The sequence below is a fragment of the Pipistrellus kuhlii genome, unplaced genomic scaffold, assembly GCF_014108245.1.
Source record: "Pipistrellus kuhlii isolate mPipKuh1 unplaced genomic scaffold, mPipKuh1.p scaffold_m20_p_4, whole genome shotgun sequence".
NCBI classification, from domain to species: domain Eukaryota; kingdom Metazoa; phylum Chordata; class Mammalia; order Chiroptera; family Vespertilionidae; genus Pipistrellus; species Pipistrellus kuhlii.
This window is the reverse complement of record NW_023425540.1, coordinates 84,192,812-84,213,561: the sequence shown is the minus strand read 5'-3', so window position 1 is coordinate 84,213,561 and position 20,750 is coordinate 84,192,812. Positions and strand designations below refer to the sequence as shown.

Below are 20,750 nucleotides of genomic sequence, written 5' to 3'. Positions count from 1 at the left end.
AGTAAGAAACTAATACTACAACTTAAAGAACTAGACAGAGAACAATAATAAAAAATAAAAAATAAAACAGAATAAGCACAAGAAAAGAGATAATAAAAATTAGAGTAGAAATAAACATGGAGACTAAAAAAAATAATATAATGAATCAATGAAATTAAGAGGTGGTTCTTTGAAAGGGTAAACAAGATTGCTGAGCCTTTTATCAGACTAATCAAGAAACAGCGTGCTCAAAATAATAAAATCCGAAAGAAAAGTAGAGAAATAACCAATAACACCACAGAAGTACAAAGAATTGTAAGAAAATACCCTGTTTCCCCGAAAATAAGATAGTATCTTATATTAATTTTTGCCCCCAAAGATGTGCTAGGTCTTATTTTCAGGGGATGTCTTATTTTTCCATGAAGAATACGGTACACATTTATTGTTAAATGAAAATAAAGGAAATTCATTACCTGTATATGGTAGTACAGTTTTTGTCAACACAAACCAGACAAACTGTGAATCCTACAGTATCAAGAATTTATTCATTCAGTGACAATCATGTCATCATCATCTGGAAAATCATAATCCAATTCCTGAATTTCCTGGTGAATTTCTTATGACTCCATTTCTTTCAGAATCAGTGGACCAAATCTCTCATGTTTAGCAATAGCACTGTCTTTAAATGAGTACTTCTTGTTAAGGTAGCCTGCTTGCAGTGCATTTGCAATACAACTGTCAGTGATTTTCTCCCATGAATTCTTCACCCAAGTCACAACCTCTTGCAGTTTAGGTTTCACAAAGTTTCCACGCTGATTTCTCTCCATTCTATTTTCAATATGGTCATTAATTTCCATGCGCAAATTGTCTCTGAATGGCTTGTTTATTGCAATATCAAGAGTCTGGAGATAGGCCATCATTCCTGCAGGAATCATTATCTGGTCTATTTTTCTTTCGTGAAGAAATGTCTTCATGTCTTTAGCGTGGTGAGTGCTGGTTGCATTCCAGACTAGCAGACCTCTTTGGCTCCCTTGCATAACAAGCGGCAGCATTAAATCGACCCACTTCCTTATAACTGCTTGTGTGTCGTAGGCTTTTTCAGTTTCAAGAATAAATACACTCAAAACACGTTCAATCTTTTCCTTCTTTCCTTAGAAATGATTAAAGGTGGGATTTTAGTGCCATCCAGTCAAATTGCCAAAACACAGGAAACGTGCACTTTCATAAGCAATGGACGGAATGTACACTAAGGAGGCACCCCGCTGTTCAATTGTTTGAGATGATTGGCCCATAAACACTGCAGTTTCATCCATAGCAATCATGTTGGAAAGATTGTATTTAGAGAAGTCAGCATCATCAATAAAGGACTTGAATGCAAGTGCTTGCTTAATAACTTGAGTATCTTCCAACCTAAACAATGTTGTACCGGTAGATCTTCTTAAAGACAGTTCACTTTGCTGAAGGAAATTATCCAGCCAGTGTTGTGATGCTTTGAAGTCTTTGGGGGCTATGTCAAACTCTGTTGCCATTGCAAGGGCAAATTCTTAAATCTGTGCCCTATTCACAACCAAAGCCTTTGCTCTCCTGTGAACAACCCATTCACAGATCAGGTCTTCCAGCTCGGAAAATAATGGTTGCCAATCTGATCCACACTTGTGCTTTTTAGCATTTCCCTTGTCCACTTGTTAAATGAGGTTACCATACTCTGCTCACCATTTTTGGACCAATTGGATACTCAACATCTTTTTGCAGAAAGCAGTAAGATTTTGGCCCCAAGAGTCTTCCACATTCCTTTCTTGTACTCCACGGATTAACTTTTTATTTTTGCGCTCATTTCTTGGGGTAAAAAAAAGGAATTGGGGTATCAAGGTGGGGGGAGGGGGATCACTTAAAATGACACGGGGGATTAGAGAGGGGAATCAAAATGGCACAGGAGAATCTGGGGGGGGATTACCATTTTAGTAACCCCTTTTGATCCTCCGGTGTCATTTTGATTGACCCCTCTGATCCTCCTGTGTCATTTTAAGTGATACCCCCTCCCCACCCCTGTGCCACTGAACACCTTCACCAGACATCCCCCCTTACCCCTTTATCAGACATTTAACCCCTGAGGCCTGCCTGGGGACTGTCACTGGGCTTGCTGGGGCCGGGATCTGGGCTGGAGCAGGGTCTGCCACTGACTGAGAACCTTCAGTCATCATGAGGGCGGCCACGAGCATAAGGTAGTGTCACCAGAGACAGACCAGCACTCACTACCTTCGCCGCATCTTGTCCACTCTAATCCTCCCATTCTACACGCATCTTCGAAAGTCTTCTCTCTCCCACCCCGCGCTCACCACTCCAACCTCCACTCCGCCTCCTCACAGGAGTGATGTCAGGACTCCGCGTAACGTCACTGGTTGCTAGAAACCAGTTGGGGTGGCCCTAGCGACCAGTTTACCATAAATTAATTTTCATCCTGAGACAGAGCCAGGGGGGTCCTTATTTTCAGGTGGATGCCTTATATTTCACTAAGAAGGCAACCTGTAAGTAGGTCTTATTTTTGGGGAAATATGGTACTATGAAAAACTATATGCCAACAAGCTAGATAATGGATAAAATGGACAAATTCTTCGAACAATTTAATCTCCCAAAATTGAATCTGGTCAATGAGGGGGAAAGAGGAACATATGTAATAACTTTAGCATTAGAGATTTAAAAATAAACTGAAAAACGATGACCAAAAAACCATGTATAGGTAGTCCTCGGGTTACGTAGGACTTGACTTACATCATTTTGTAGTTACCTACCATCTCTCATATTCAGTATTTATAAATAAATAAAAAACGTTCTATCATTTCAACATATATACATATGTCCTTTATGTCTTTTATTATTTTACCACAATTAAAGGTCAAGAATTATTATCTTTGCCGAAACCAGTTTGGCTCAGTGAATAAAGTGTCTGCCTGCGGACTGCAGGATCCCGGGTTCGATTCCAGTCAAGGGCATGTACCTTAGTTGTGGGCGCATCCCCAGTAGGGATTCTCTCTCATCGATGTTTCTAACTCTCTATCCCTCTCTAAAAAATCAATAAAATATATTAAAAAATAAAAATAAAATAAAAAAGAGTTTAGAAATAAAGAATTGTTATCTTTAATTTTTTTTTTTTCTGTTTCACTTTTACTGCTGTGTTTGTGCTCCATGGGAGTGACATAGGTGCTTACTGACTTACAGCAAAAATTGAGTTACATCGTGCCCTAGAATCAGATCTCCATTGTAATTCAAGGAGAAAACTGTATTAGAAAATTGTATACTAACAAGTCAGGGTAAGCTCTGTATAGCTTAACATATGTCATTTATCATTAAACTGTAATTTGTAAATACTAATAAAATTATAAACTTAAAATTGTAAAATACAGATTACTTCAGGATAGGGAGAGAGGAAAAAGAGCAGGGCATAGAGAAACAGAACATAAATTGACATTATTAGTACGGTACAATTTGGTTGAATGATTGATGGTTCAAATATATTTGGTATTTTTAGTAAGATGTACTTTACTAGAGGCCTGGTACATGAAATTCAAATCCCTCATCCCAACCTGCACCCTCTCCAACCGGGGTCCCCTTGGGTTATGTACGACTGCTGATTTAGGTTTTATCCCCCAGGAGATATCCCTCACATTCCGAGACTGCTGACTCTGAACTGCCTGCCTGCATACCTAATTGTCCCTAATTGATCATACCATACTGATCACCCCCTAACCACTCCCCTGCCAGCCCAATAACCCATAACTGCCCTCCCCTGCCAGTACTGTTGACCCCAATTGCCCTCCCTTGCCTGGCCTGTTGCCCCAAAGTGCCATCTCCTGCCGGCCTGTTAGCCCCTAATGAACCTCCCCTGCTGGCCTGCTTGCTCCTAACTGCCCTTCTTTCCCTGAAGGCCTGCAGTTCTTATTCCCCACAACTGCCCTTCCTTCCCTGCAGGCCTGGTCTCCCCCAACTTCCCTCCCCTGTTGATATGGTTGTACCCAATTGCACTCCTCTTTTTGCCTGATAGCCCACAAGTGCTCTACCCTGGTGGCCATCTTGGGGTGGCCGTCTTGTGACCTCATGGGGGCAGCCATCTTGTACGAGTGTGTGATGGTTAATTTGCATATTCTTTATTATATAGGATGATTAATATATTTTGCATATTTTTTATGTACATCAAATGTACCCCAATATTATAATGTTGGGGTAAATATACTTTTAAATTTCTAGTTTGAGGGTTTTTTTCAATCCTAAGAATGATTAGAGCATTGTGTTCAAGTTAGATATTTTAACTGTTGTCATTTAAGAGTGCTGTCTCATTTCATCTTGGTTTCTACTTATCATCTGACAGCACAGTGGCCTTCTGGCATTTTGTGATTTGATATATATTTGTTACAGGATATAATGAAGGTTCACAATCCCAGGTGATTAATGATAGGAATGTAGTCTACACTGCCTGATACCTGAAGTACATGTATAGTGAAGAAGTGAGGATTGAGTTTTATAAAACTAGAAAATACGGGGGTGGTAATCCAGTTATCTGATATTTAAAATTGTATGTAGATAATTTAGTTCTCATAGATTTGCAGTGAAAACAGAACTTTTGTTAGAAATATACTCAATAACAACATATTCTATTAAAAATTAACTTTTTTTTTCATTTTTTCCAGATATTCTGTGTTCAAACTAAAATAATCTTTATATTTATAGGGTACAAAGTTGTAGCTGTACCAACAAAAAGTATACCTTGAGGTGAAGCTAATTGTTTTATACATCTGAATGACCAGTTTTAACAATCATCCATGCCAGAGGGAAGAGTTGGTGTATTCATTGTCTATTTCACAAATATTAAAAAAAATTGCATTTGTGAAGAAGCCATCTAATATGCAGTGATACAGGCAAAGTAGAACTGTAAATTGTATCATGCCCTTAACTAATATGTTCATTTTGTTAGATAACTTGTCTATCATGTGTCTTTATAATTATTTTTGTTTTGTCTGTTATTTCTTTGAATTTCTTCTAACCTGGCAGTATTCCTTTGTTTTCTTAAAAAATTTTTTCAATTACAGTTGACATAAAATACTATATTTCTTTTAGGTGTACAACAGTTATTAGTTAAATAACTCATGAAGTGATTACCCTGGTAGGCCTAGTACTCATCTGACAGCACAGTGGGTTTTACAATATTAGTGACTAGATCTCCCATCCTTAAGACTGTTTTTTATGACAGGCAATTTGTACTTTTAATACTTTCACTTTTTTCACCTATCCTCCCATCCCCCCTCCTCTCACAACCATCAATTTGTTCTTTGTATCAATGAGTTAATTTCTGTTTTCTTGGTTCATATATTTTGTTTTATAGATTCCACATATAAGTAAAATTACGCAGTATTTCTCTTTGCTTGTCTGACTTATTTTTTACATAGCATAACATCCTCTAGGTCCATCCACATTGTAAAAAATGGTAAGACTTCCTTTTAAAAAAAATAAATCTTTATTGTTTAGATAATTACAGATATTCCTCTTTTTTCCCCTCATAATTCCCCTCCACCCGGTTCCCATCCCAGCCCATGCCCTTACCCATGTCCCCCCCTCCTGTGTCCTCATCCATTGGTGTAAGATTTTTGTCCAATCTCTTTCCTGCGCCCCACACCCCCTTACCCCCGAGAATTGTCAGTCCACTCCCTTTCTATGGCCCCAATTCTATTATATTCACCAGTTTATTTTGCTCATCAGATATTTTATTCACTTGACTTTAGATTCACTTGTTGATAGATATGTATTTGTTGTTCATAATTTTTATCTTTACTTTTTTTCTTTTTTTCTTTTTTTAAAGAACACCTTTTAGCATTTCATAGAATATTGGTTTAGTGGTGATCTACTCCTTTAGCTTTTTCTTGTCTGTGGGGGCCTGATGCGATGGGGATCTCCCTTTTCCATGTCCTGCATGGAAAGAGAGATGAACGAATCGGTTCTAAGTGGAGGTGGCCAGGGATTGAGAAATAATAGAAATAAAGAGAGAAAACAGAGATTCATTTCTTCCATGTTTTCAAGTTTGTTGGCATTTACTTGTTCAGAGCACTTTCTTAAAATCCTTTGTATTTCTGTAGTGACAGTTATCCCCTTTCCTTTTCTGATTTTATTTGAGTCCTCTCTTTTTCTTCATGATTCTGGTTAAAGGCTTATCAATTTAGGTTCTTTTCAAAGAACCAGCTTTTTTATTAATTTAATCTTTTATAATTATTTTAGAGTTTTCATCCTGATATTTATTATTTCCTTTTTACTCACTATGGGCTTTGTTTTTCTAATTTCTCTAGGTGTAAGGTTAGATGGTTTATTCTATATTTTTTTGTGTTTTTTTTGAGGTAAGCCTGTATTGCTATGAATTTCCCTTTTGGAACCACTTTGGCTGTTTCTGATAGATTGGGAGTCATTGTGTTTTCATTATCATTTGCCTCAAGATATCTTCTGATTTCATTTTTGATCTTGTTATTAGCCATTTATTATTTAGTGTCTTGTTATTTAGCCTCCATGTCTCTGTGTGTTTTTCAGTTTTCTTCATGTAATTGGTTTCTAGTTTCATATCATCGTGGTCAGAGAAGATGCTTGATATGACGTTAACCTTCCTAAATGTATTGAGTGGTTTTGTGGCCTCAAATATAGTGTATCCTAGAAAATGTTTTGTGTATACTTGAAAAGAATGTACTAGTTTATTCACCCTGATCTAGTAACTTAGTTGGTTAGAGCATGGTCCTGATACGCCTAGATTGTGGGTTTGATCCCCAGTCGTTTCACATATAAGAATCAACCGATCTATAATTATAAAAGGGTAATTCTGAAAGATGTGTCAGCCACAACCTGAGTGGCTTGGGTTCAGGACCTGGAGAAGGGCTGTGCACAAATGATGAGGCTACACAAGAAACATGAATTTGGAAATCACAGGGTACCAGACAGAGAACCCAACTCTGGTGAAGGTTTTCACTGGTCCCAGGCCCTGCTAGCTTTTCATTCAATTTTAGATACACATCTTGCTCTTAGGCAGACAATTCTGGTAGCAGACAGATTGTCTTAAAGGTCAGTAAATATTAGTAAAGATTCATTTTTAAACTATTAGGTCAGGAAATTGCTTGAGTCTCCATTGTCTTGATTAAACAATTGGTGCATCACTTTGACCCTTGCCAAAGCTCAAGGTCCACCCTTCTGGGTTCCTTGTTTACACTTTCCTGATAGTGTAGACTAGGGGTGTCGAACTCAATCAGAGAAGGGGCCAAAATCTAAAATCCAGCCTAAATCGCGGGCCGAATGGTTTACTGAACAGTCATAAACTGTCATTGTGATGGAAATGCAGCGGAGTGCAGTGATGACAGTGCGGTGCGGGCCACATTGCAAGGCCTGGCGGGACGGATTTGGCCCGCGGGCCTTGTGTTTGACACATGTGGTGTAGACAATGGATAGTTTCAAGCAGATAATAGCTAATTAGACTGGATGTCTTCCAGACATCCTTCCTGACAAAGTCGGGGACAGAGGGAAGCCAGCCGGGGTCCTGCATGCCTGTGCATACCTGGAGGAAGGAAGACTGGGTCCCAGGTGCTGTATTGAAGCTGGTGCTGGCAGCTGGGGGAAGGGAGGCCTACTCTTGTACAAATGCATCAGGCCTCTAGTGAATTCATACATAAGTGGAATAACAAATCTATGTTTCTCTGTCTCTCCTTTTCTTGCTCTCCCCGTTCCCTCACCTTTGTTTCTTTCCCTTTCTCTGTCACTCAAATGAACAAATAAAATTTTTTTAAAAAATGAAAAGACCATATATTCTACTGTTTGTGCAAGTCCTAAAAATATCAATTAAGTCAATCTGGTTTAATGTATCATTTAAGACCGTTGTTTCTTTGTTGATTTTCTGTCTAGTTGACCTCTTCATTGATGTCATTGAGGTGTTAAAGACCCCCACTATGACTGTATTACTATCAATCCATCTCTTTATAACCACCAATATTTGCTGTATATATTATATTTAGTTGCTACATTGAGTTTATAGATGTTTACAAGAGTTTTGTTATTTTGTTGGATTGACTCCTTTCTCATTATGAAATGCCCTTTGTTTCTTATTTTAAAGTCTGTATTATCCATGTATTGCTACCTCAGCTATTTTTGTTATTCCCTTTGCATGAAATAACTTTTTTCATCACTTTTCCTTCAGTCTATGTGTCTTTTAATATAAAGTGGGTCTCTTGTAGGTAGCTTATGTATAGGATTTGTTTGTGTGTGTGTTTTTTTTTATCCACTCTGCCACACTGTTTTGCTCTTTTAATTGGAGCATTTAATTCATTTAGACTTAAAGGAATTATTTATTGGTCTGTAGTTATTGGAATTTTATTCATTGCTTTCTGATTGTTTTTGTAGTTTTCATTTCTTATTCTCTTGCTCACTTCCCTTGTCTGTTGATGATTAATAGTGTTGCATTTGGATTCCTCTCCATTTTTTATCTTGTTGTGTTTTGGTTTGTGGTACCATGTAGTTCACATATACCAAGTTGTTGACAGCCGTCTATTTTAAGCTGCTTATCACTTAAGTTTTAACATTCTAAAGTTACCCTTTCATTTGTATTTTTTTCTCATTTTTTTCTTTTGTGCATGTGTTTGTGGGTGTCCCTTAATTTATTGTTAATTATACATAATCTTTCTACTTTTGCCTTGTATTAGCATATTTATTTGATCCACTGTATTTACTAAATGTTTTCTTTTGTCAGTAAGGTGTTTTTTTTTCTACTAGGTGCCCAGGGCATGAATTCGTGCACATTGAAGGAACTGTGGGCCCTGAGGCTGTGGTAGGCACAGGGGCGGGTCTTGGCCCATCCTCCGTGCTCTTGCCTGCCTCAGCCCGGTCACCTGTCTGCTGACAGCCTCACTCTAGGCATCACTGCTCCCACATGCTGAAGGGACCAGCCCTGCTCGCACCCTTCTGATGGCATGGAGTGATTGGAGCTGGCACCAGCAATGGGTGCAAGCAGTGGCTGCTGCCCTAATTGCTTCTCAGGAGCAGAGGCCGTTTGAGAAGCTCTCAGGGACGAGTGGGGCCCACAGCAGATGTGAGCAGCGGGCTGGAATGCAGTGCATGGGAGTAAAGAATTTTCAGTAACCATGAGAGGCTCACCCTGATGACATCGACCAGCACCCTGCCTTGGTCTGGTGCCCCTGCTCACCTGCTCTACCATCCCACTGCAGCCAACGCTAACCATGTTCCCCTCTCTGTCACCTGCTGCTGATGCCTGACATGTTCTGCATAACCCCTGGTGGTCAGTGCACATCATAGCAACTGGTTGTTCGGTTGTTGTGCTAATCGGTCTATTTACATATTAGCCTTTTATTATATAGGATATTTTCTCATTCATACTTTTGATCTTTTGTTGTTTATTTAATGAAATAAATACCACTTCTTGTAATACTGGTTTATTGGTGATGAACTCCTTTAGTTTTTTTTGTTTGTTTTTTACAGTAACTAGCTATTCTTTGATTTTAAATGATAGCTTTGCTGGATAGTTATATTGATTATAGAACTTTGTTTTTAATCACTGTTAATATTTTTTGCCATTCCTTCCTGGCTTCCATAGTTTCTTTGAAAACAACTCTTATGTGAGCTCTTTTGTTCATAACTGACTTTTCTCTTTTATGATTATCTCTTCACCTTTAACTTTTGACATTTTAATTATGATGTATGCTGGGACACCAGGTTCATCTTATTTGGGACTCTGCACTTCCTGAACTTGTCTTTCTTTCTGTATGTTAGAGAAGTTTTCAATAATTTTTTTCTTCATATAGGTTTTCATATCCCTTGCTCGCTTTCTTTTCTCCAGGTACCCTTATGATGTGAATGTGGGTATCCTTGATGCTTTCCCAGAATGTCTTTTAAACTATCTTAATTTTTTATTTTTTTATTTTAGCTATTCTGATTAGGTGTTTTCCTCTTTCATGTCTTCTTGATCCTCTGTTTTATCTAATCTGCTGTTGATTCTCTCTAATATATTCATTTCATTTAATGTATTTTTAAAATATATATATTTTATTGATTTTTTACAGAGAGGAAGTGAGAGGGATAGAGAGTTAGAAACATCGATCAGCTGCCTCTTGCACACCCTCTACTGGGGATGTGCCCACAACCAAGGTACATGCCCTTAACTGGAATCAAACCCGGGATCTTTCAGTCCACAGGCCGATGCTCTTATCCACTGAGCCAAACCGGTTACAGCATGTATTCTTCATTTTCTGACTGATCTCTCTCCCTCTTCCACCTGCCTATGGTTTGTAAGTTTTCACTGAGTTTATCTGTTCTTCCCCTAAGTTCAGTGAGCATTCTTATAGCCAGTGTTTTGAACTCTGTATCCAGTAGATTGCCTGTCTCCATTTCATTTAGTTCTTCTTCTGGAATTTTGCCCTCTTCTTTCATTTGGAACATGTCTCCTCATTTTGTCTGATTCACTGTGATTTTTATCTGTTCATTTAGGTAGATCTGCTAAATCTGCTAGTCTTGGCAGAATGGCCTTACATAGTAGGTGACCTGTGAGGCCCATTGGCAGTCTCCCTATTCCCCTTAGCTGGGTGCTCAAGGGGTATGTATCCTTTGTACATGTTGTGTGTGCCTCCTGTTGTAGTTTAGTCATGATTATTTTTGGTATGTCAGTTGGTTTAATTGTCCATTGGGCTACCTGGCTTTGAGGGTTGTTTGTGACTACAGAGGATAAATAGCTGTGCATGAGCTGACCCCCCAGCTCCACTCCCAAAGGAAAGTCACATTAACAGAGTCCTGGTGCCAGCCATTCTGCCCTTTGGATATGTCATTTGTGGAGCCTATTGAATGGTGCTCTGGTGTGGTATCAAGCTGGCAACAAGTTGTGTTGTTTCTTGAGCCTCTTGGGCACAGCTTGGGGCCATATGCTGGCATCTACAAAGTGATCTGCAGTTGGTTGTTGATTGGGCCCGGCTTGGAAGCTCTTGAGAAAAGCTATGCTGTGAAGTGAGGCTTGCTGCTACTAGTGCCAATCTTGGAATGCTTTGGTGTGGACACCACAATGTGAGCTGAAGCCACCTGCCACTTGTGTTGGCTTTCTGGCTGATTAATTGAAGCTATATTACAAGTAAACACTGGTTGCAGCTTTATGCTAGGTGTACCGGTTAATAATGCGGATTTTTTTTCAGTAGATGACGTTACACATATGTTGATATTTATTTGATTTGATATCTATGCTATTTTGTTGTATTGACAACAAGCTTCAAAACTTAATATGTCAAATTTTCTGAAGGTGTTAACATCATAGATATTTTTACACTTTGTTGAATTTCATGCCCAAAAAAAGGGCATTTACAGAAGTTTTAATTCATCACTTTATTTTGAAGAAAAGTGCTGCTGAATACTTTGTGAAGCTTATGGTGAACATGCTTCATTTCAAGATATTTGTGAATATTGGTTTAAACGATTTCTATCTGAAAGACAGGTCAACCGAAAAAGTTTGAAGACCAACAATTACAAGCATTATTGAATGAAGATGTGAGTCAAATTCAACAACAACTTGCGAAAAGATTAAACGTTGCTCAGCAAACAATTTCCAATAGTTTACAAGCAATGGGAAAGATCTTAAAGGAAGGAAAACAGGTGACACATCAACTGAACGAAAGACAAATGGAAAACCGAAAAAGAATCAGTAAAATGTTGCTTCAATGGCATGAAAGAAAGTCTTTTTTGCATCTAATTGTGACTGGAGATGAAAAGTGGATTTATTTTGAGAATTCCAAACACATAAAATCATGGGTTGATCCAGGTCAACCATCAACATCGACTGCAAGGCCAAATCACTTCGGAAAGAAGATGATGTTCTGTGTTTGATGGGATCAGGAAGGTTTGGTGTATGATGAGCTTCTAAAATGAGGTGAAACTGTTAATACTGATTGCAACCAACAACAAGTAATTAATTTGAACCACACTCTGATTGTGAAATGACCATAATGTGCCAGAAGACACAGCAAAGTAATTTTGTTTCATGATGATGCACCATCACACACTTCAAAACCAGTTAAAGACACATTAAAAAATCTTGCCTGGGAAGTATTAACCCACCTGCCACATTCACCAGACCTTGCTCCTTCAGATTACCACTTGTTCTGATTGATGGCACATGCACTTTCTGAGCAACACTTCAAAACATATGAAGAAATGGAAAATTGGGTCTCTGAATGGTTTGCCTCAAAACAAGAAAAGCTCTATTGGGACAATATCCACAAATTACCTGATAGATGGGGAAAATGTGTAGCTAGCAATGGACATTACTTTAAATAAAGCACTATTGATGTATCTCTTGAAATTATCGTGTTTTCTTTGATTACAAAAGTCTGCCATTATTAACCAGTACACCTAATAGGCTTCAAACAATCTGATGGAAGTCACAATGCATGTTAAGACCAGTCACCACTTGTGGTATAATTAGTCCAACTGCTTTTGTTTGCAGTTTGTGAGCCTTTCAATAAAGTCGACAGCACAATGCTACTTGTGTGTGGAAGCCCCTGGAAATAGCTCGGGTTGGTTGGATAAGGTGGATGGACTACATCTCAAGGAATCACCATTGTTAGCAAGTTTAATAGAGAGCTCAGCTTTGGTACCTGTCTGGGCCTGCCAGTTTTGTGAGATTAAGACTGAACAAGGAACATTGCTGCCTGCCAGCACTTCATCCCCAAAGAGAGCGGCCCTGACCCCTGACCTTCAAGCCCTTACTCCCTTACTCCCTTACTCTGAAACCAGTCAGTTCAGCTCCTCTATGTATGTCCCTGGCTCTCTTTGAGCTGCTGCCCCTTGGCTGGTGCACAGAGTGAGTTTATGAGGTAGCGAGTTCTTGCAGTGGGGAAAAAGGGGGGCTTCACTTGAGGAATTTTTGGGACTCATTATAGGCACTCCTCTTCCCATCACTTTTCCCTGGACTGGTGAGCCAGGTGGGAGGCACACCGCACTCTTCTGGGGGGACTTTAAAGCTGACGTAGTCCTCTGATTTTTAATACCTACACTGTGAGTTTGGGACCTGTCACATCCCTGCCCCTTTACCAGTCTCACTGTGGCATCTTTATATTTTCAGTTCTAGGACTTCCGTTCAGCTAGTCTTCAGGTGGTTCTCAATGATGGTTGTTGAATAGTTAGTAGTTGTAATTTTGATGAGGTAATGGGAGAAGGCAAACGCATCATTTAGTTCCCGCCATCTTAACTTTTAGTACTGCAGTATTCCTTTTTTTTTTTCCTAGTTAATAATTTTATTGCTTGAATACGTAGATAAATTTATGCAACTAGGGCAGAGTCTTTGAATGTCTCCTATGTCTAGTTTTGCAGGGGAGGATTTGTTTGGCCTCATAATATCAGGCCAACCAGTGAATATGGCTACTGATCAAAATTGGACAGAATTTACAAAAAGGATCAGAATCATTAAAAAAAAATTATGCTCCTTTCAAGATGCTTTTGAATAGCAATAGTTTTCTTAATTTAATAGTAGAGATGCTCAGGAACATCAAGAGCGAATCCTTTTGACTTAAGAGTTCTCAAGATTGTATTGCCTGTCATTTATGTAACACTATCCTCTCAGGATCACACTGATTTGTGATGAGTCGGCCCCTTCTTGGCCAGTATGTAGATCTGCTGTTTCACATTGTCACAGGTCAACTTCAGCCAGGTGGGGATGATGCAGTGGTGAGGTAGAGCTGACTAGGACAGGCCCTTACTTGGGAGCATGCATGCAACCCATGATACCAACAGACAAGCAGCAAAATAAGAACAAAATAGACCATTATCCACCATTCAGATTGGAGTTGATGTGGACACTGAGATAAATACTAAAATATTTCTCTGCTATGTGGTAGATTTTCCTTAAATTATGAGAAACAATCAGAAATTATAAAACCTACATTGGCTTTCTTCTTACAACTGGCATCACATTGTATATCTTAGTGCTCATTTCATATTCATGCCTATTGGAAATTACTTCTGCAGTACCATTTGTTTAGAAAACTTATGAATGTTAGGAAAGCTTTTAAAAAGTGCCACTGTGTGTAGAAAATGGAATGTTCTGTATAAAACATTGTTTTTTGTGTTTATGCACAATTGCAACTTAATCTTAGATTATCTAACGTATGGCCTGCTTAGATGATTTAAACCAGAAGTTGATGGTTATAGTAGTAAAATGATATAAAAAAACAGCCAGGTAAATTATCAGGGTTAGTAACAAGTAGAGGCTTACTAGCACTATAAGTTTTGAATTTATATATTTTAGATTTATAGAAAGAAATTGTATATTTTAGTAAATGTGGATTTTTATAAAAATAATTAAATGAAGAGATAGTCTCAACATTGTCTTAATATTGTAAGTAGATGTTAGCTTTTGTCTGCTGGAGAAATGCATTTAAATATGGTATCTTAAATTCTAGGATATGAAAGATGGCAAGTCCAGATAGAAGTAAACGGAAGATATTAAAAGCCAAAAAAACAATGCCTACCAGTTGCCGGAAACAAATAGAGATCCTCCATAAGTCAAAGAATGTTGAAGCACTGAAGACAGCAGCAATTGGGAATAATGTGCTAAGTGATAATCAGAATTCAAGTGTTGTCATAAATAACAAATGTAGACATTCTGAAAATGATGTTTCCTCATTGGACTCGAATAAAAATTCAGAGTGCTCACAAAAAAGTAAAGCATTTTCTCAGAATTCAAAAAAAACACTAGAAATTGATTTGGAAACAAGATTGCAATACATTGAAGAACAAGCTGTACACCCTTTCCAAAAGCCAAGTAAACCAATAGAATCTCCCAGGAATTTGTCTACAGAAGAGGCAAAAGGTTCACAAAACACTTCTGAAAACTGTAACAAGGCAAATGTAATAAGATCCTTTTTTGAACAACACAAAGAAGATTGTAATCTGAAATCCATCAGTAACCAACACAGTGTATTGAGTACTAAAGTTCAAATGTCACATTCTGCAGTAACCAATACCTTGGATAAGAGAATTGACAAGATAGTTTCCCATTTAGAAACAAACTCCAATTCTGCATCGCATGATAATAGGCAAAATGACATTTTAAGTTCAGACACCGATTTTGTGCCTGTCGATGAAATACCTATGGCAGTAAATTCAGTCATTTATAGTAACAGTACTGCTGGCATTTTGAAAAGTGAAGAATCCTGTAGAACTTATTATTCTAGCATTTCAAATGGTGAAAATACAGAGTCAACATGGCTGTCATCACTTGACACAGATAGTAATAACAGTAAGTGTATATTTGTATATCTTTTGGGGAAATCAAAATAATTACTGTCTTTTGGTGGATTTTATAGTCTCAGATATAGAAACAATAGAGTACACATCCAGTGGGGCAAAAGTACAGTAGTTTGGAAAATAATACATAATAAGTAATCATATAGGAATAAGCTATTTTGTGTACTTACAACTATAAACCTATTTTAGCCCCACCCTGTATAGAAAAAAGGTAAACTATGACAATTATTTCAGAGTATCTTGTTTCTGAACCTTTCTTGGTGGGAAGGGGAAATGGTACCCTCTATATCCAAAGGGCAGTAAATTCTGTCAAGAAATCAGTCACTTTTCCTTGAGAGCACAAAAATACAAAAGGTGGTTTATAGCATTTGCTTCGTTTATTTCATCTACATAATTTCTTACTTTGAAGTTTTATTTATTAAATTAAGAGACTAGTTGAGAGAGTGGATTTTTAAATTGTTGGTGAACCCATTTTTTTTTATAGAATTGACCTGTAAATCATGTACCAAGTATATGCACATATATTGTACATACATACTTGTATGTGTGTAAAGTTTGAGAGAAATGCATCAAATAATTAACCAATGAAGTTCTAGGGTTGTAATATTAAAATAGCTAAAGTGTATTTCATTCGAAGTAGGATGTTTGTGTAGCTTAATGAAATATGATTTTATAGGATAAATTTTGTCTAGGCTTCACAAGACGAATATTAAATTGCTTAAAAATAGGTTCACCTATTAAAAATATGTAGGACTGCCTAAGTAACTGTTTATAAAAACATTGTAACTACTTAAGCAACTAAATAGAAAATTAAATGCTATACTTTATTCCATTTTTTCAGTATTAAATAGATATTAAATGTATATTAAGGATAGTTTGAAGGGAAAATGCATCTGAGACCAGAACCCTACCTATGATATTCATTAAAAAAAATAGATTGTTGCAATTTTTTATACAATTGTATTTTCTTTAAAAAAAAAGCTGTCATTGGTCACATTTTAGTTTTTCTATTTGCTGAGAGTGTCTGTAAATTAGAGAATTGCCCTGTTCCCTTCATTAGAAGGAATATTTTTATCTCTGATCTTTTCATCTCCCAAAGGCCATAATCAAAGGAAGAGGATGTTTTCAGAAAACAAAGAAAATGTTAAGCGCCTGAAAACTTCAGAGCAAATTAATGAAAATTTTTGTGTAGCTCTGGAAAAGCAAACAGCTTTGCTGGAACAGGTAAAATATTGGGACTTAAATATTTGCTTCAGAAACTTCTACTTTTGATTAGTAAAATATGGTAAAAGTTGTCCTGGCTATTGTGGCTCAGTTGGGTGAGTGTCATCCCATACACCAAAAGTTCACTGGTTAGATTTCTGTTTTGAGCACATGCCCAGATTTCAGGTTGATCCTGGGTAGGGATGCTTTAGAGAGGCAGCCAGTCAATGTTTCTTACACCGATGTTCCTCTCCCTTCCTCCTTCCCTCCCCCCATCTCTCCCATCCTCTCTAAAATCAATAAAAAATATTTAAAAGAAAGGGGTGGGGGAATAGTTGCCCTAGCAGGTTTTGCTCATTTGGTAAATATCATTAGCCCTCACACCAAAGGGTCACAGGTTTGATTCCCAACCTAGATGAGCTGGTTGATATCTCTTCTTCCCTCCCTCCCTCCCTTCCTCCCTCCCCCCCTCCCCACTCTCTCTAAAACATCAATGGGAAAAATATCCTCAGGTGAGGATTTTAAAAAATGGTAAAAGTTAATTGATCTCCATAATGACTTAGTACAGATGACTTTCACTTGATGCAAAGCTGGTATATGAAAAATGAATTAGCAGATGGATGTATTGGGGGAAGATAATTATTTACATTACCAAGATAATTCTAGTTTCTTGAGAATTATCCTATTCAGAGTAACCCTAGATAATGTGCTCTGGTACAAAGAGTATGGGCTTTTCAGTAATTAATTCATTCAAATCTCTTTGTGAGTCATATACCCCATGGCCTTGAGTTTTGCTAAAAAATCTATTTTGTACTGGTAATGAGGTTCTTTGGTCTGTATTTGTAGCTATTTGTAGACATTATCACGATTGATCACTATTTCATAGACTCTGACAACCTAAAGTTCATTGCATAGTCCTGTTACATTCAGGTTTCTCTTGTCCTAATTTCCAAGTTTACATAGATATGCTGTATTATCTGACATTTTGCTTTATAGTATCATTTAACACATGTTTTGCTTTCATTTTTGCTCAATTTTATCTCATTGTATTACAGTTTCCATACATGTCTGATCAACTGAGATTAAGTGTAATGAGCTTCAGTTTTAGTAGGTTCTGTTTTGATTACCATATTTTGTGATTTTACTGTATTTACTACTAGAATGACACAACTAAAAGACATTAAGTACTAAATGAATGCCTGTCAGCTGTAATGGAACAAAATGTCCTAATTCAAACTATCCTGCTTACTGAAGCCAAAACAAAAACACTGCTGGTTTTTAAAACAGGCCATTACAATTATCTAGTTTATTATTATATGAATGTATATTCATATAATACCTAGAAGCCTTTGTGAAAGATGAATGCTGAACCAGCTTAACAGATGAGTCAACAGTTTTTCCCTTTCTGCTCTTGTTTTCTTCCCGGGAGACCAAAAGAGACACTAATTAAAAATATGTAATTATTCTATTGTTTGCAGGAAAGGGGTATCAAAATTATGGTAACCATGGATGCAGTTTAAAAAAAATGTTGAAAAATATTACAACTGTGTCTTATTCCCAGTGACTAGTAACTGAATTCAGAAATAAGGTCTGATATGGACATATAAAGACAAAATTTAATCTTTGAACATTTTAATTCTACTGGCATGGAAAAATCAGGGTTTTCCTTCACTCTCATCTGCTTCACAAAGTAGTTGGTTCAGGTTGACACAGAAAATAGTCCTTTCCAATGACATTTAGGGAATTCAATCTATTTTATCTTCTAACCCACTCACCACCTGGAAATTTATTGCACATTCCCTAGAGACAACTTGGTTTTAGCTAATTCCTATCTTTTTACCTACCTCTAAATAGCTAGACTAGCTTACTCTCACTAAACACTAAACTTTCAAAAACACATCTATTTTTCGTCTTTGAATCCCAGTGAACTAGGGCTTCTTGTCCTTAGGTTCTTCCCTATGAGAGAATTCTGGGGCTGCTGACTCTTCTTTTGAGGTTTCATAAGGATCTTGGCTTAATTGGTGCCAATTAAATTACTGAAGTATAGGAGTTTTTCTTTTAAAATCCAAGTTAGTAGCTCCATTCACCATCTTAGATAGTTGAGGCACATTGGAGATACATAATTGCCAGTCTTTGTTGTCTTTAGGCTACTTTGTCAGCAATCTGAAAATTGTATCTAGGACTTTCATCTGATTTTATAATTTTAATTCAGTACCATTGGCAGAGACATTCATAAGGTATTTGTTGGAGGTTATTATGTTTGCTATATGAGGAATACCACCATTAAATGACAACAAATGTCTAATCTAATCAAGAGGAATCTACCCATTGGTGGCTTAGTACAAAATAACTAAGTTATTAGAGTCTGCTTCCTTTTGAATCACCAGGAATAGTTTAAATTGTGGTTTGTTTGTTTGTTTCTTTTTTCTTTTTCTTTTCTTTTTCTTTCTTTCTCTTTTTTTGTTGTTGTTAATCCTCATTCAAGTATATTTTTCATTGATTTTTATTTAGAGAGAGGGAAAGAGAGAGAGAGAGAGAGATGTCGATGTGTGAGAAACACATCAATTGGTTGCCTCCTGCTTGAGCCCTGACCAGGGTTATGTGCCCTTGACCCAAATTGAACCCAGGACCCTTTGGTCCATAGGCCAATGCTCTATCTACTGAGCCAAACCAGCTAGAGCTAAATTGTAGTTTCTTAAGCTAAATAATAGTTGAAGACTGTTCTTTTAGGCTACTCTTTTCTCAAACTAACAGTCCCCTTTCCAATAAATTCTATTTGGTGAACCCAGGGGAGGAACTGGGAATTTTTTACATGGATTTTTGGAGAGAAACATTGATCACTTGCCTCCCATAAGTGTTCCAACTAGGGATCAAATCATAGATCAACCAACATAGATATGTGCTTTGACTGGGAATCAAACCCACAACCTTTTTTTAGTGTACAGGCCAGCACTCTAACCAATTAAGCCAGCCATCCAGCCTGGGCAAGAATTTATGACTTTTAATAAGTATCCTATGTAATTCTTCCTCACCAAGAAGTTTGACAAACACTGTGTGGCCTTTGCTTGTTAGCAAAATGGTATTCCCATATTCAAATCACTTAGATATTTCTCCAAGGTTATGAACTTTACATATTGACCCCAGGCAAGTGAACTTGCAAGCATGCAGTAATCCATAAAAACCACATGGGTGACAGGTAATGGCTGTCAGTAAAAATAAGCACTTTATTAGTTTAATCAAATATTTAAAAGTTGTGAAAATATTGACAATCCTGTCTAATAATGTTGATAAACTATTGAAGAAATGTTAATGAAACATTATAGAAGAAATCAAGTAGAAAATAATGTTGAAGAGTAAGAACAATTGAAAATGAGAAGAAAAACCTTAGGAATAATCAAATAAAATTACTGAATTACATCCAGATGATACCAGTATAAAAGAGTTGAGCATACAAACTTTCAAGTTCCAATTTTGAGCACCAAGAACAATATATTAGGGTAAAGATGTAAATATTACTATTAAATACTTTAAATGTATTATGGCAGGTTTTGTTATTAAGAGAGACTACCTAACTCTGTTACAAGAGTTCCTTATACGACCATACACATTGAGCAAATAACCACATATACCTGTTAATGGCAGGGTCAGGGATTGAACTTGCATAACTTGCTCCAGCTCCACTACAGACCAACCAACCATTTTCATTGGGCTCTGATTTTCAGATAAGTGGAGTTCCTTTTTATGAAATAGTAGGTTAAGTTGTGTGTTCTATTGAATTTGATACTCAACTTTTAAAAAACTTACTGGTATACAAATGTAAATGTAAACATAATAATATGAAGTATACTTTATTGGTTATAGAAAAGAGCAAAGCTATTTTTAAGAAGTAAAATAATTGCTTTTAAATTTGAAACGGGGTATTTTGGTTTTTATTTTAAAATTCTAGGTCAAGCATTTGATTCAACAGGAGATCTGTAGTATACATTGCAAACTATTTGATAGCAAGCTGAGAGAATTGACTGAACGCATTGGGAATTCACATTGCAGGAATAAACATGAAGCACTAGCTGATGAACTCTTCGTAAGTTTCTAATTTCACTTGATTTCATTTCAGTCCTCTTAAAAAGTAGAATTTGGTGATATTTTATATGTTAGAGAAGGAAAACAATACAGGCAGACCCAAATATGATCCCTGGCCACAAACCTGATGTACAAGATTTCCATAGGTTAAAGATTCATTATATGGTATATTATCAGTATTG

At 37.1% G+C, this 20,750-nt stretch overlaps 1 protein-coding gene across 1 annotated transcript in view; it reads left to right on the top strand.

Moving 5' to 3' along the window:
• Positions 1-4,694: 4,694 nt before the first annotated feature.
• Positions 4,695-20,750, top strand: part of ATF7IP2 (activating transcription factor 7 interacting protein 2) — a 45,750-nt gene continuing 29,694 nt past the window's right edge. The window contains exons 1-4 of the mRNA XM_045571291.1: positions 4,695-4,743; positions 14,439-15,277; positions 16,385-16,509; positions 20,435-20,569. Of these exons, the coding sequence (XP_045427247.1) occupies positions 14,449-15,277; positions 16,385-16,509; positions 20,435-20,569 (1,089 nt within the window). The 5' untranslated portion in view covers positions 4,695-4,743; positions 14,439-14,448. The remainder of the gene's footprint in view (positions 4,744-14,438; positions 15,278-16,384; positions 16,510-20,434; positions 20,570-20,750) is intronic.